This window comes from Microcaecilia unicolor, chromosome 3 (genome assembly GCF_901765095.1).
Source record: "Microcaecilia unicolor chromosome 3, aMicUni1.1, whole genome shotgun sequence".
Lineage (NCBI taxonomy): Eukaryota > Metazoa > Chordata > Amphibia > Gymnophiona > Siphonopidae > Microcaecilia > Microcaecilia unicolor.
In genome coordinates, this window is record NC_044033.1 from 450,765,276 (window position 1) to 450,780,634 (window position 15,359).

The window sequence follows — 15,359 nt, forward strand, 5'->3', positions numbered from 1 at the left end:
TTTCCTATTTTTACTGCTTCATCTTGATGCATCTACAAAACAATCTACCATCCATCTGCCATTCAAAGGTAATGAACTCTAGACTGCTCTAGTCAGCTGCAAGAGACGTAAATTGGCCATGGAGTTTCACAAACCTAAGAATCTTATAAAATCTAAGTGAATATTCTGACAGAGCAATTGCTGCTAGCCCCACCTGCCTTTTCCCTTGAGTTTATATTAATCACTGAACTGTGATCTACCTTTCTTCATCCAAAAATGAATGTTCTCAGTGCTTCACTCTGAATCTCCATGGATATGCTCGCAACAATTCCTTGCATCAGTAAGCAGCTTTCATCCATAAATATTTATGAATCTGGAAGTAAAGGACAAGGAACTTAGAAGACCAGAACATTTAGTGGTTGTATATTCACAGTTTGCAGGTCTCCAGGCAATAATGCTTTTGAATTTACAATCTAAGACCTAAGTGTACTATTGAGAAAACAAGCACACAAAATCAGAATAAAGCTTCAAAAAATCATTACTGAAAAACTGAATTTCAAAAATAAAATCCTAGAACTGTTTTGTACAGCAAAATGAAGATGAGCTTAGATCAATTAGAGCATAATATTCGCCTAACTAGGTTAAATATAAATATATATATGCCCTAAATGAAGACATGTGGGGATGATCTGAATGGACCAGCACTTACTACCTTAACCACCTTACTGGGCATACTGGATGGGTCATTCAGTGCCATCTACTATGTTACTAAATCAGAAGAGAGACAGAGACCAGGACTTCCAAAACTGTCCTGGGGACCCCACAGCCAGTCAAATTTTCAGGATAGCTACAATAAATATGCACTAGAGATCCAGCATAGGAAGTCTTACCAGACCTGTCCAGACAAATGGGTTATACCCCCTGCCAGTAGATGGAGACAGATAACAACATGCCAAGGAACTTTCCTCTCCTATAAGACTGGTATTTAAGAGCCACTTAGTCAGTATTGATTTGCAATCCTTAAGCCAAAATGTTCTGGCTTCTGGACAATAGTGGAACTATAAATTTTCACATACACCCCCTCCCCTTATTTTTAAACACCAACCAACAGTAATTAACTTTCATAGTTCATAGCTCATATTTATTTAATATATCACTAATCAATCCAACAGGCATCTAAAAGGTTTACAGGAGAGTAACTGACAAAGCAACTGCGAAGCCCAAATAGCATAAAGGCTTAACCTTTTTTTTTTCTAAGTTTTGTTTTTGTAAAGTAGATCACACTGTCCAGAACTTTCACTAGCCAAGGAAGGCTCTAAACTGATCTGGTAAGAGTTCAGGAAAGGAAATTATAAATAAATTCAAATTTCTCCTTTGTGTATGTTCTTACCAGAGTAAAGAGAAATTCAAGCAAGTGGGATATACCCAAGACCCCTGACTACACTGGGCAGGAAGAATCAAGCATGGATCTGACTGCCTCTGTGCCAAAGGCAACCCTTAGGATGTTTACATATCCATTTATAATGCTTTGTGAAAGAATAAAATGATGCCATGTCACCACTCTGCGGATATAGATTGGTGATGCAGCCTTACACTCAGCCCAGAAGGATGCAGCTCATAACCTTCAAATATCTCAGCAGCCTTCACCAATGAATATCCTCTTGACCTTCTTGACCCTCTCACTTATGGAAGGAAGGCAAAGTAATTACCTGGTTATATAGGTGTTGCTGTGGGGGTACAAGGGGTGCAAATGACCCCCAAAAATCTTCATTGCACCCCCTTTGCACCCCCAGTGAAAGCTGCACGCAAAAGCCTCGAGTCCCCAGACCTACCTGAATGTTTCAAGTAGGTCTGGGGACTTGGGTTTTCCCCAATTTGTGGAGGGGGTTTTGGTGTTGGTCAGGCAGCAGTGACCCCCCCCCCCCCCCCCAATGACTGCTTCCTGTGCCAATTTCGTTCTAAATGGTGGCCACAAACTCTCATGAGACTGCTGTGAGAGGTCTCAGCCACAATTTTGATTCTTGATGCTGGCACAGGGAGCAGCAACTAGGGATTGCTGCTGCCCAAGGGAGAGGGGTCCTACTTCATGGGCAAGGAGGGAGAGATGCTACATGATAGGAGGGAAAGGAGTGGGGAAAGGCTGCACTTGAATAGGACAGAAGGAAGGGGGAATTGCTGTACTTGGATAGGAGGACAGTGAAGTGGGGGAAGGTGGCATTTGAATGGAAGGGAGGGGGAAATGTACATGGATGGAAGGGAAGGGGAAAGACTGCACTTGGATAGGACAGCAGGATGAGGGGGAAACGTCATGAATGAAAGGGAGAGGGGGAAAGGCTGCACATGAATGGAATGAAAGGCAGAGGGGGAAATGCACATGAATGGAATGGAAGAGATGGGGGGAATGCTGCACTTGGATAGGAGGGCAGGGAAGGGAGAGAAGGAAAGTCTATATATGAATGGAAGGGAAAGAAGGGAAATGCACATGAATAGGATGAAAGGGAAGAAAGGGGGAAAAGGCTGCACATGAATGAAATGAAAGGGAGAGGGGGAAAGGCTGCATATGAATTGAAGGGAAAGAAGGGAAATGCACATGGGATGGAATGGAAAGGAAGGAGGAAAGGCTGCACCTAAATGGAATGGAAGAGAGAGGGGGAAATGCACATGGATGGAACGGAAAGGAGTTAAACACACCATATAACTTGCTGAAGGCACATAACCTGTAATGCATGCAAGATGGAATGTTCCAGTAGCCATCAATAGCAAGCTATGTGATGAATAGAGAGAATAGAATTCAAAGGGATGATATGGTAAGTGGATAACACACCGACTGGCTAAGTTCCATGATAATAGTGCTAAAGAAAGATGGAGAACTGCATAAATGTGTTTAAAAAAATATATTTCCCTCTCCAATAAAAGTAGAAATGTCTGGATCCAAAGTCTTTACAGCACTATTCAACTCTAGCAACCTTTTGCAGGTACCATTGGTTAGGACAAATCAGTGGCTCTTTACATTTAGTGAGAAATTCTATATAATATGCACTATTTGCATGCCTATTATATGCATAAATGCCGAATATGTACCTATGCACTTACATAAGTACATAAGTATTGCCACACTGGGACAGACCAAAGGTCTATCAAGCCCAGCATCCTGTTTCCAACAGTAGCCAATCCAGGGCACAAGTACCTGGCAAGATTCCAAAAACGTTCAATACATTTTATGCTGCTTATCCCAGAAATAAGCAGTGGATTTTCCCCAAGTCATTTTATTAATGATCTAAATATATGCATCTCTCACATAGTGCATATTTGACATAGGGATCATTTATTATTTATTTATTACATGCTTGATCAATTAAACACTCCAGGTATGCTACATGTTTGCGGTGACTTTTAATAGCTGGAAGGCATCCAATGCTCATTTTTCACTATGAATAAAAAGGGCACGATCCCATCCACTGCTAAAATACATTCCTTCAAGAAATGATCTCACATTAAAATGGCCTGACGTGGCCACATTTCGCCCAACGACGGGCTGCATCAGGGTCAACTAATTGACGATCATATAACATAAATTCCCTTCTTAAAACACCCACAATGTGAATGAAGCAAACTCCAAGTGGGAATCACAAACAAATTGCAATGTCCTGTGCACAGCATTTGCTGCATGGTAATCGATAGTGCGGCTTTGTAAAAGAAGCCCGTAGTGCATATTTTACCAATGGACCTACACATGCTTACTTTCTAACTCTTCTTACTCTCTTACCTATCTATATGTTACATCTTTGCTTTACCCTTCACTATCAAAATGTTCCATTACATATTGTGTTGACATTGTAAGTAGCATACTATGGGGCAAAGAAAACCACCCCAAAGGGGTGTAGGTACACTGGTTCCTACGTAAAAGGTTGCAGAAGCAAGAAGTAGGAAAGGTAGGCTCTTCTAAAAAGCAGAGGAGACGTCTATAAAGAAACAATTCTTTATTGCAAGCGAACTGACAACGACTCAACACAGCTGTGTTTCGGCGCTAGCTCGCGCCTTCTTCAGGAGTTTTATGATGTATAGCTGATTGTGTAAAGTCGATAGTTTGTTACAAAAAAACTTTCATATAAGGTATAAACTTCCACTACGGTGCTCTTCTCTGTTCTGACCGTGGAAGTTTATACCTTATATGAAAGTTTTTTTGTAACAAATTATTGACTTTACACAATCAGCTATACATCATAAAACTCCTGAAGAAGGCGCGAGCTAGCGCCGAAACACAGCTGTGTTGAGTCGTTGTCACTTTGCTTGCAATAAAGAATTATTTCTTTATAGACGTCTCCTCTGGTTTTTGAAGAGCCTACCTTTCCTACTTCTTGCTTCCAGTAGCATAGTATGCCATACTTTGTATCGTTATTTGAATATTTTTACTGCTGTAATTGCCTATTGCTCATGTTTGAGCTAGTCTTACTGTACACCGCCTTGAATGAATTCCTTCAAAAAGGCGGTAAATAAATCCTAATAATAAATAAATAAATGAGCAGGGTCTGGGCAGGACTCACATGTACATGTGTAACTTATAGTGTATTATAAGTATGTGCATGTCTCTGGAATTTAGGAGCAAGTACTTATGCCAGCTCTATGGTTGGCGAAGGTGCTTGTGTCTAAATTATAGGTATGTACGTCACCTGTTATGCTTGTATTCTCTAAAGAACAGTAGGCACCGACTTTCCTTTGTGGAATAGGTGCCCTCAGGATGCCTGTTACTGAATTACTCTTTCAGTGTCTAATTGAGTTTTCTGTTCATCAGGACCCCAGTGCCATGCCCAGGCCCACTTCTCAAGATCTAGCAGGATTCTGGGATTTATTGCAGCTTTCCATTGAGGATGTTAGCATGAAATTTGATAAGCTGAACCAGATGAAATCAGATGAATGGAAATCAGTAGAATCGCCGGAGAAGAAGGTGAGTTAAGTCATAGGCATTAAAACCCTCTAGATTCATGGCATATTGCAATGAGAAATTGAAGAGCACTGTTCCCAAATTCAGTCCATTTTATGTCAGTTTTGAGTTATGCGATTAATTTCATACTGTAGCTTATTTCTGTGCCACAATTCACTAGGTCATTGGTATTTTAATGACTTTGGCCTCCTTTTACAAAGCGGTGCTACTGATTAGTGATGTGCTGAATGCAAAGAAGCCCATTCAATTCCCATGGGCTTCTTAATTCCCAAGACCTTCTTCGGATTCAGCGCACGCTAATTGGTAGCGCCACATTATAAAAGGAGCCCTTTCTGTTGAACACTTTATGCAAAATACACTCAGTCCAAAAGCCGCTACCTATTTTTCTCATAACTGCTGCTGATGGACTGAGTGAGTTTTGGAAAAGGGCTCGTCAACTTAATTAGTCAGTATTGGGGTAACTGAAATTTAACCAGATAAGTATGAGAGAGAAGCAGAAATTTTCTAGAATCTCCAAAATGATACTGCTTTAGGTTCAAGATCTGTGGGGATACTCCTTGGTATTAAATATATACTTCCAACCAGATTGTTCAAATGAAAATTACATTAAATGCACACACACACACAAAAAAGAAGTTAGTTAAAAGCATCACCAAATCAACTGACCCAAATGGTACCAGGTGTCACGGTTGTGGCTGTGTCCTTATGTTCAGACCTACTGTTTCTCTGTATCTAGCTCTGTGACCTCTCTAGTCTGCCTTTTTTCATGTTGTTCTTCCTGTTAGCCAAGCCTCGCTTTGGTGTTGAAGCCAAGCCTCACTTTGGTCTCCCTGCTTCTGCTTCATTTCCTACTTGTGACATCATCAGCCTACTCCTTTATAAGGAGCCAGGGAGCTTTCCTGCGTTGCCTTTGCAACAGGTCTATTTTCCTTTTTCTTGTTGTACTGTTGTTTGATACTGAGGGAACTGGTCTTCTTGTTATGTTGTGCCTTTGGGCACAGCCCTGAGCCCTGTGGGAGTGGTTTTGGTTTGAATCTGTATGGATTACTTCCCTGTTAGATTTGCTATCAAGCAATGCCCTCTTCTGTTTTTCTCTGTGTGTGTTGTTCTACTTTAAACCTGTATGGATTACTAGCCTGTTAACTTTGCGTCCAAACAAAGCCCTGTTCTGTTTTTCTGTGTGTTTATTGTTCTGGTTTGAATCTGAATAATTCCTTCCTTGTTACCTAGGCTCTCCAGCATAAGCCTGTTCTGTTTCCTTGTGTGGTTTCCCTTGTTACCTTTCACTGTTCAAAGTGCTGGTTGTTTGCCAGCCTAGCTGCTTTCCTTGATTACCTTGCTCCCATGCAGCTGGGTGTACTCTGTCTCTGCCTGCCTTTTCTTTCCCTACCTGGCTCTGTGTGCTGGCTGAGTTCTGGTAAGAACATTGTTTGTTTTCCCTTTGTTTGCTTTAAACCTTTGACTGCAGTGTAAGCCCTGCTTCATTCTGATGTGTTTTAGAAGCAGCCCTTCCCATTAGCCTGTTTTAACTCTTTGTTGTGTTTGTCTCATTATTCTTGTGAGCATTGCTCCTTATCTGATTTGTGTATGTAAAGGCAGCTTTCCCTGTTTGCTTACTTTTCCCTTTGTTTGCTTTAAACCTTTGACTGCAGTGTAAGCCCTGCTTCATTCTGATGTGTTTTAGAAGCAGCCCTTCCCATTAGCCTGTTTTAACTCTTTGTTGTGTTTGTCTCATTATTCTTGTGAGCATTGCTCCTTATCTGATTTGTGTATGTAAAGGCAGCTTTCCCTGTTTGCTTACTTTTCCCTTTGTCTCTACTGTCTGTTATTTGACTCTGCAGCACAGCCTTGTGTATTCCTATAAACGGATTCCCTTTACCCTTGTGTGGCCAGCCTTGTGTATTCTTGTGAGTGGATTCCCGTGACCCTTGAGTGCTGAGTGGCACAGCCTTGTGTACTCCTATAGGTGGCTACACTTTACCCTTGAGTGCTGTATGGCACAGCCTAGAGTATATTCCTATAGTTGACTCCCCTTACCCTTGAGTGCTGTGTGGCTAGCCTTGTGTATTTCCAAACATGAGTGACTTTCTTTTTCCGTGAGTGCTGTATGGTACAGCCTAGAGTGTATTCCTATACTTGGCTCCCCTTTCCCCTTGAGTGCTGCGTGGCCAGCCTTGTGTATTTCTGTGAGTGGTTTCCCTTTTCCCTTGAGTGCCGTATGGCACAGCCTAGTGTATTACTATGAGTGGGTTCCCTTTTGAGAATTCCTTTGAGTGGCTTCCCTTTTCCCCGAGTGCAGCTTAGAGTGTTCCCTCATGAGTGGCTTCCCTTATCCTTGAGTTCTGTATGGCATAGCCATGAGTGTTCCTCTGTGTGGCCTTGTCTTGAGTTTTTTTCCTGTGTGTTTTCTGTTTGAGTTCTCTCTGTGAGGTTTCTGGTTGTGTTTGAGTGGATTGCTTATTCGTTTAGCTGTGTCTACTAGCACAGTCCTGTGCTTCCTCTCTGTTTGATTCTGTTTGAGTGGGTGGTTCTTCTGTTTGCTGTGACTACTAGCTCAGCCTTGAGCTACCTCTCTGTGTGATTTCTGTTTGACTTGGTTGGATTATTCATTTATAGCTATGGATCTAGCACAGCCCTGAGTGTCCTCTCTGTTTGGTTCTGTTTGTGCTTGAGTGGGTGGTTCTTCAGTTTAGCTGGGACTACTAGCCCAACCCTGTGCTACCTTTCTGTGTGATGTCTGTTTGACTTGATTAGGACTTTTCATTTATAGCTGTGGTTCTAAGCCCAGTCCTGTGCTGCCTTTCTGTGTGGTTTTCTTATCTTTTACTTGTGGTTTCTACCATGTGAGTCTAAGTAGGGTTGTCTTTTTCCCTTCTGTTTCTTTGTACCTGTGTGTAGGACCTTTTGACCCCTTGTTTGTGGCTCTGTTTAGTGCAGTGTGTGTGTGTGCACTGTTTGAGTAGTACTTGCTCAAGAGATTCCATTCTGTTTCTTTTCCCTTCCTTCTGGTATGATTTGGTTCCAGTTCGGCAGTGAGGCCCGTATGCTTGGACTCTGTACGAGTGGGTTCCGGATTGGCCGTGAGGCTCGCCTGAGTGGTCTATCTCCCTTTTCTGGTGGTGCTTGTTGCTTGTCTTGAGTGTGCTGTCTATTTGCCATGTCTGGTATTTGTTTGTCTGCACATTTTGTCTATTAGATTGTAAGTTCCTTTGAGCAGAGACTGTCCTTTTTGTTAAACTGTACAGCGCTGTGTAACCCTAGTAGCGCTTTAGAAATGTTAAGTAGTAGTAGTAGTAGAGTAGTAGTGTATTCAGTGCCTGGTTCACCTCTGCTCTGCACCCCTCTCCCCCAGAGGACTTGTCTGCTGCAGCCTGGCTCTGTGACAGCAGGCTGGTGAACAATAATCATTAGTCTCAAAAAGAATGCCATTGTAATACATTATTCACAAAACTGATGCCATGGAAATGTCTCTCATAGAATCCTATCACCCTAATTCTATATATAGTGCTCAAAATTGCACGTGTAAATTTGGGCACATGCTCAAATTATGCATACAATGTAATTAGTTAGCGCTCCTTTTACCAAGCTGCAGTAAAAAGGGGCCTGCATCGGTTGCTTGAATTTGCCGCTTACCAAGGCCCCCTTTTACTACAGCGGGTAAAAGGTTGTGTTCAGCCATAAGAAATGACCCTGTGCTAATCACAGGGATTGGCACACAGCCATTTCCAGGGGGAGCCTTACCTCCACTTATTTAGGTGATGGGAAGGGCTCCCGCGCTAACCTGGTGGTAACTTGGCAGCACACTGTGCTGCAAAAATTAAAATATTTTGAAGTGACAGAAATGGCATGCAGTCAGGGTGGGAACTACCTCCAGGCTCCTGTGGTAGGCCAGTGATTGTCCCGATTTGGCGCACAGCAACGCGGTGGTACGTGTACCACCACTTTGTAAAAGGGGCCCTTAATAAGCCAGTTAGCACTGATAATTGGTCTCTAACCATTAATTATTGATGTTAATTGGCAATAATTTAAATTTACACACATATCTTTAAAGTCATTATTCAATAAAGATGTGCGCGTAAATGTTTCCATGCAGATCTGAAAAGGGTGCATGGCCATGGGAGGGTCAAGGGGATCTATGGGATTTACACCAGGGTTTAGTTGGTGTAAATCCTCACGCCCAAAGTTGGACATGGATCCTGGTGCTAAGAGCTATTCTATAAGCGCATATTTTTAATGGCTCCCAAATTTACAGAATTGAGGTCTGTGTTGTGTCTTTTATTGATACTTGTTGACAAATATAGTAGAAAATATTGCTTTTGATTTATGGATACAGAATTGCTATTGCTGAAATAAAAGGTACACAGCATGCATATAAGTATGTGGTGCTGAAACTGATAGTGAAAGTACAGTGCTAATTGGACCTGTGTGTCTACAACTCCCCTGCCATGTTTGAAGGAGAGTCTAAGTTGGCATTGTATTTCAATAGCAATAACGTTTTGTGTAAGCATGGTGCTAAAAAATTCAGTTTCTGGTCCAAAGACTTTATACGTTCAGTTCTCTAAATGTTAAGTGCTAAATATGAAATTATAATCTTGCCAGTGTCATTTTCCACAATTACAGACACAGTATATTCATACAGAATTGAATATAATTGGGTTCATTCAGAACTTCCTGAGATTTTTCTGGATTAATAGAGTGCCTTTTTGATTGACACAACAGTGCTATTTTGTGTAGCGTGCCATTATCAAATGTATTTTCTAGAATAAATTATTGTGAGTGTATCGTCTGCATTAATAGTGATCTTTGAAGCAATTGATTACAGTATTTTTTCACAATTATATGTCTTTTTGTGGAAAAGTAATGCAGACAGCATCCCTGAAGTAGCTCAGCTGGAGAGAAAAATCATGGGCACATAAGTACATAAGCATCACCATACATGCTACATCTTTTGAACTCCAGAGGGGCATTCTCTTTGGCACAATGCAAGTACTACAGCGAGTGTTAGCAGCAGGGGCGTAGTTAGGTGGGGTCATGGGGGCATGGGCCCCCACAGATTTAGCCCTGGCGCCCTCTACTGTTGACCCCCCCCCTGCCGCCAACCCTCTCCTGCCACTTTCGAACCTCCCTCCTGCTGCCGCCCACCCTCCCACACTGCCACCGCCACCAGGTACCTTTGCTGGTGGGGGTCCCCAAGCCCTGCCAGCTGAAGTCTGCTTCAGTGCTGATCTCTGACGCGTTCGCTGATCTGTTTCTGTGAGTCCTGACTCCTGATGTCCTGCATGCACATAACGTGCAGGACGTCAGCAAAGGTACCTGGCGACAGCGATGACAGGGGAGGGTCGGCGGCGGGAGGGGGGGTCAAAAGTGGTGGGGGGTCGGCGGCTGGGGGAGGTGGGCTAAACTGTGCCCCCCACCTCGGGCTATGGACCCCCCTCCCGCCGAGGTCTGGCTACGCCCCTGGTTAGCAGTTAATTTGAGAAACTGAGGTCATACTCCACATGCCCTGGCTTAGGAGTGAGGTTCATTTCTGTCATGGTATACACAAATCTAACCCAATTGGAGAAATCGCCCCAAGGAACAGACCATCAAGCAGGGGCGTAGCTACGGGTGGGCCTGGATGGGCCCAGGCCCACCCAATCTCGGCTCAGGCCCACCCAAATGACAACGATTGGAACGGCGACTTTTACCCGAAGTCGCAGCGATGAACGGGCGGGCAGTGCTGCAGTAGTAAATGCAACAAGGAGGCAGGTTCGACTCCGTCCTTTGCTTCCCTGCCCTCTGCATCCCGCCTTCCTCTGACGTCATTTCCTTTCGGGCAGGCGGGACGCTGAGAGAGCAGGAAAGTGAAGGACGGAGTCGAACCTGCCTCCTTGTTGCTTTTACTACCGCCACCTGCCCGCCCGTTCGTCGCTGCAACTTCGGGAGTGGAATGGAAGTGAGCCAGCCTATCTCGTCCACTGTAAGTAAGGAAGATATTTGAAATCACTGTTTCCACTCCCCTGCGCAGCCATCGCCGTTCACTTAAAACACAGCAAGCAAACCTGTGAGCTGCTGCATCCACGTTGTCGTTCTTTACACATGGCTGGGAGATGCTGCGAAGGGGGGGGAGATGCTGGATAGAAGGGGGAAGTGGATGGACAGAAACAGGATGGGCAGGGGAGAGAGGAGAATTGCTGGACAACAGGGATTGATGGAGGGGACAGGGGAGAGAGGAAATTTGCTGGAGATGGATGGAGGAGAGGGCAGGGGAGAATGGAGAGTTGCTGAACGGAGCGGAGGGCAGGGGAAGGAGGAGAATTGCTGTACATGGATAGATGGAGAGGAAAGGGGAGAGAGGAAATTTGCTGAAGATGGATGGATGGAGGAGAGGCCAGGGGAGAATGGAGAGTTGCTGGACATGGAGCGGAGGGCAGGGGAAGGAGGAGAATTGCTGGACATGGATGGATGGAGCGGAAAGGGGAGATAGGAAATTTGCTGGAGATGGATGGATGGAGGAAAGGGCAGGGGAGAATGGAGAGTTGCTGGACATGGATAGATGGAGGGGAGGTCAGGGGAGAGAGGAGAATTGCTGAACATGGATGGATGAATGGAGGGGGCAGGGGACAGAGGACATTTGCTGGATATGGGTGGATGGAGGAGAGGGCAGAGGAGAATGGAGAGTTGCTGGATGAATGGATGGAGGGAAGGGAGAGAAGTCAGGAAGGAGGTGCACATGGATGGAGGGGAGGGATGAGAGGAGAAATGCTGGACATGGATGGAGTGGAGGGCAGGGAAGAGACGAGAAATGTTGGACAAGGATGGAGGGAAGGAAAGACAAAGGAAGGAGATGCACATGGATGGAGGGGATGGGAGAGGAGAAATGCTGGACATGGATGGAGGGGAGGGAAGACAGAGGAAATAGATGCACATGGATGGAGGGGAGTGAGGAGAAATGCTGGATATTGATGGAGGGAAAACTGCTGAGTTTAAGGGCTGGTCTGGAACACGTTGAGGGCAGATACTGAAACTCGAGGAAGGATAGGGACAGGGCTACAGATGGTAGACAGGACGCATAAGGACACAGTAGCTCAGTACTGCAGGTTACTGACTCCCATGGTAAATAAATAACACTGCTTTTGAGCCATCTAGCAAGCATTGCTATTACATCAACCCAGGAACATCGGGGTGGGAGTTCTTGAATAGGGGGTTTCATGGAGGGCCTTGATTTGAAGGGGTGCTTTGTGAGGAGGCTGTCAGGTGGGGGACTTTGGTAAAAGTTCTGTTTTACACTGTGGCCGACCCCTTTAAAATGCAGCCAGGAGAATTTGGGAATGGCTTTGCAGCCCGATGTTCCTAGGATGGTGAAATAACTCCAATATTTTACTGGGGTTATTTTTACAGCTGTAATATAACTGGCATCTCTCAATGACTTAATCAACACCACTAAGAAACGATTGTTGCAGTTCTCTGGGTCTTGCCGCAACAACTGTAACAATCATGATGCCAGTCACAGAGGCCTAAGAGAACACCACGTTTCCTCAGGAGCAGTTTCTCAGGTTTTGGTATAGGTTCCATAATGGAATTGCTGAGTAGCTGATCGTGGTTTATCTAAGCTCCTGAGGAAACCTAGGGCTCCTTTTTCTAAGGTGTGCTAATGTAAGAAGCCTAGAGGAATACAATACATTTAATAAAACCGGGCATTCTAAGCCTCAGAACTCAAAATAGCTGGATTCAACCACTTTCACACTAATTCGTTTTCATATTATTTTCCAGGATGAAAAGAAGGTCCCCCCTCCAGTACCAAAGAAGCCCCCAAAAGGAAAATTTCCCATTACAAGAGAAAAGTCTCTGGACCTACCTGATAGGCAACGCCAAGAAGCTAGAAGACGTTTAATGGCTGCAAAGAGAGCTGCATCCTTTCGGCAGAACTCCACCACAGAGCGTGCAGATAGCATCGAGATATACATCCCAGAGGCGCAGACCAGGCTTTAAAGAATAAGATGTCACAGCTGATCCCTTTCTTAAAACCACATGCTTGTACAGTTTGTCCCCCACCTGGTAATTTTGGTCTCATTCTCGTTCCACTGAATATGCCCTTGCTGTTGTGTTCTTCATGCCATAAGCGCAGTGGAATGCTTTTGATTTCCTTGAAGTTTGCAAAGCTGATTGCAAAAACTACCCCTTTTTTTTTTTTTTGTATTTTGTGTCTAACCTCTGATCAGCAACACACGGGATAGGGATTATTGAGACCTGACATCCAATAAGTTCTCAGAGGACAACGAGAAACACTCTGGAGATGTAATCCAGCTCAGTTTTTTGGTTATTTATATATTTTTATAAATCGTGCGATGATTAGGAATAAGAATAACAAACTAATGGGTGCATCTCGCCAATCACTAGAGGCATTAGCTATTCCAAGCAGAAGGTGCTACAAACTTGAAGTGCAGGAAAGGAAGAACCCATTGCTCTCTCTGACCTCCAGTTTCTTTCCTTGAATTCAGTTCGAAAATTCTCCCATGCGCTCTGCCTTGCTATTCATCTTTGTTTCCTGCAGAAAAATTTGAGGCCTCATGCACCATGTCAAATCCCTGGATCCAAACAAGGATCAACTGTCAGTGAAATTCTAACATGTTCCTCAGAAACTTTGAAGAATATTAGTCTATTTCCCTTGAGAATATCCATTGAAGAAATGTTTGCTGGAAATAGCGCAAGATGCAAAAAAAAAAAAAAGCACGTGCAACCTCAGAACAAGAGGGCTTGAGGGATAGGAGAAAGGAAAATGGATGCCTTAAAAAAAGTCAGATTTTCTGTAGCAAGATGTGTAAAGTGAAAAGTTATACTTACTCCTAATGGAACATTCATCTCTGGTTTTCTACAATTTTGGTTTGTCTCAAGTATGCATTATTTTTTTTCATTCACACCTTCATTTTAAGAATTATAACTATTAGACCTAATTGTTTAAAACTCATGCAATGCTGTATCAGTTAAGTTACCAGGGTATCCTTGAAAAAAAGTGAATGTTTGCTTGTTTAAAATACCAGTTGTGATGTTGTAATTGGTTTCAGAATTATGAATATAAGTGGTAAGTGCAACTTAGTTTAAATGGTCACTTTAAGGTATAGTAAAGGTGAAATGTGGTTTACATTTGTATTTTTTTCAAAACTCTTTTTTCCTATGCAGTATCAGCTAAGAGAAGAATAACACTCTTGCTAGTGTCAGACATGGAATGATTTTAAGGCTTAACAAATGACTTCCAGCCATTGAATTCAAGGAAAGTAATATTTTGTTTCAACTTATCAATTAAATCCTGGAAAAAGAAGTAACCACCCCAATCCACTCCAAAGGCTTTAAATGTATCTTTTCAAAATCAGTTTAAATGGCCCAGCCTCAACTGGTTTCATATTTTAGTAAATCTTAAAACTGTTCTGAAAAAGAAATTAAGGGGGTCTTTTACTAAAACATGTTACGTTCTGGGCTTAATGCGCTATAATTCTGAAGTTTAAGGGAATGGGAAAGGGGATGCGATTCAGATAGTAACCTTTTGTGGTTACAATCAGAGCAGTAAACTACCGCAAGGCCCCTTAATGCGGTCAAACATTAGCCTGTTTCCACGCATTAACCCTGTGTTAAGGGCTTAACACCCTTTAGTAAAAGGGCCCCTAAAAAGGATACTTTTATAACAAGACACTGATTAAGAGAGCACCTACATAGGCACTATTTTATGAAGACACATATGTTCCTATTGGGCACATTTTCGAAAGAGAAGGACGCCCATCTTTCGACATGAATCAGAAGATGGGCGTCCTTCTCCCAGGGTCGTCCAAATAGGTATAATCGAAAGCCGATTTTGGACGTCCCCAACTGCTTTCCATCTCAGGGATGGCCAAAGTTCACGGGGGCATATTGGAGGCGTAGCGAAGGCGGGACTTGGGCGTGCCTAACACTAGGACATCCTCGAACCATAATCGAAAGAAACAAGGACGTCCCTGATGAACACTTGGACGACTTTACCTGGTCGTGTTTTTCTTACGACCAAGGCACAAAAAGGTGCCCGAAATGACCAGATGACCACCGGAGAGAATTGGGAATGACCTCCCCATTTCTCCCCCAGTGGTCACTAACCCCCTCCCACCCTCAAAAATCATCTTTAAAAATATTGATTGCCAGCCTCTATGCCAGCCTCAGATGCCATACTCAGATCCATCACAGGTACCTGGAGCAGTTTTAGTGGGTGCAGTGCACTTCAGGCAGGCGGACCCAGGCCCATACCCCCCTCCCACCTGCTACGTTTGTGGAGGAAACAGCAAGCCCTCCAAAACTCACCAGAAACCCACTGTACCCACATCTAGGTGCCCCCTTCACCCCTAAGGGCTATGGTAGTGGTGTACAGTTGGGGGTAGTGGGTTTTGGGGGGCTCAGCATACAAGGTAAAGGAGCTATGTACCTGGGAGCAATTTAT

General features: G+C 43.7%; 1 protein-coding gene across 1 annotated transcript in view; it reads left to right on the forward strand.

Moving 5' to 3' along the window:
• DLGAP2 (DLG associated protein 2) overlaps nucleotides 1-12,892 on the forward strand; it is a 360,498-nt gene extending 347,606 nt beyond the window's left edge. The window contains exons 9-10 of the mRNA XM_030195606.1: nucleotides 4,772-4,924; nucleotides 12,674-12,892. Of these exons, the coding sequence (XP_030051466.1) occupies nucleotides 4,772-4,924; nucleotides 12,674-12,892 (372 nt within the window). The remainder of the gene's footprint in view (nucleotides 1-4,771; nucleotides 4,925-12,673) is intronic.
• Nucleotides 12,893-15,359: the final 2,467 nt, after the last annotated feature.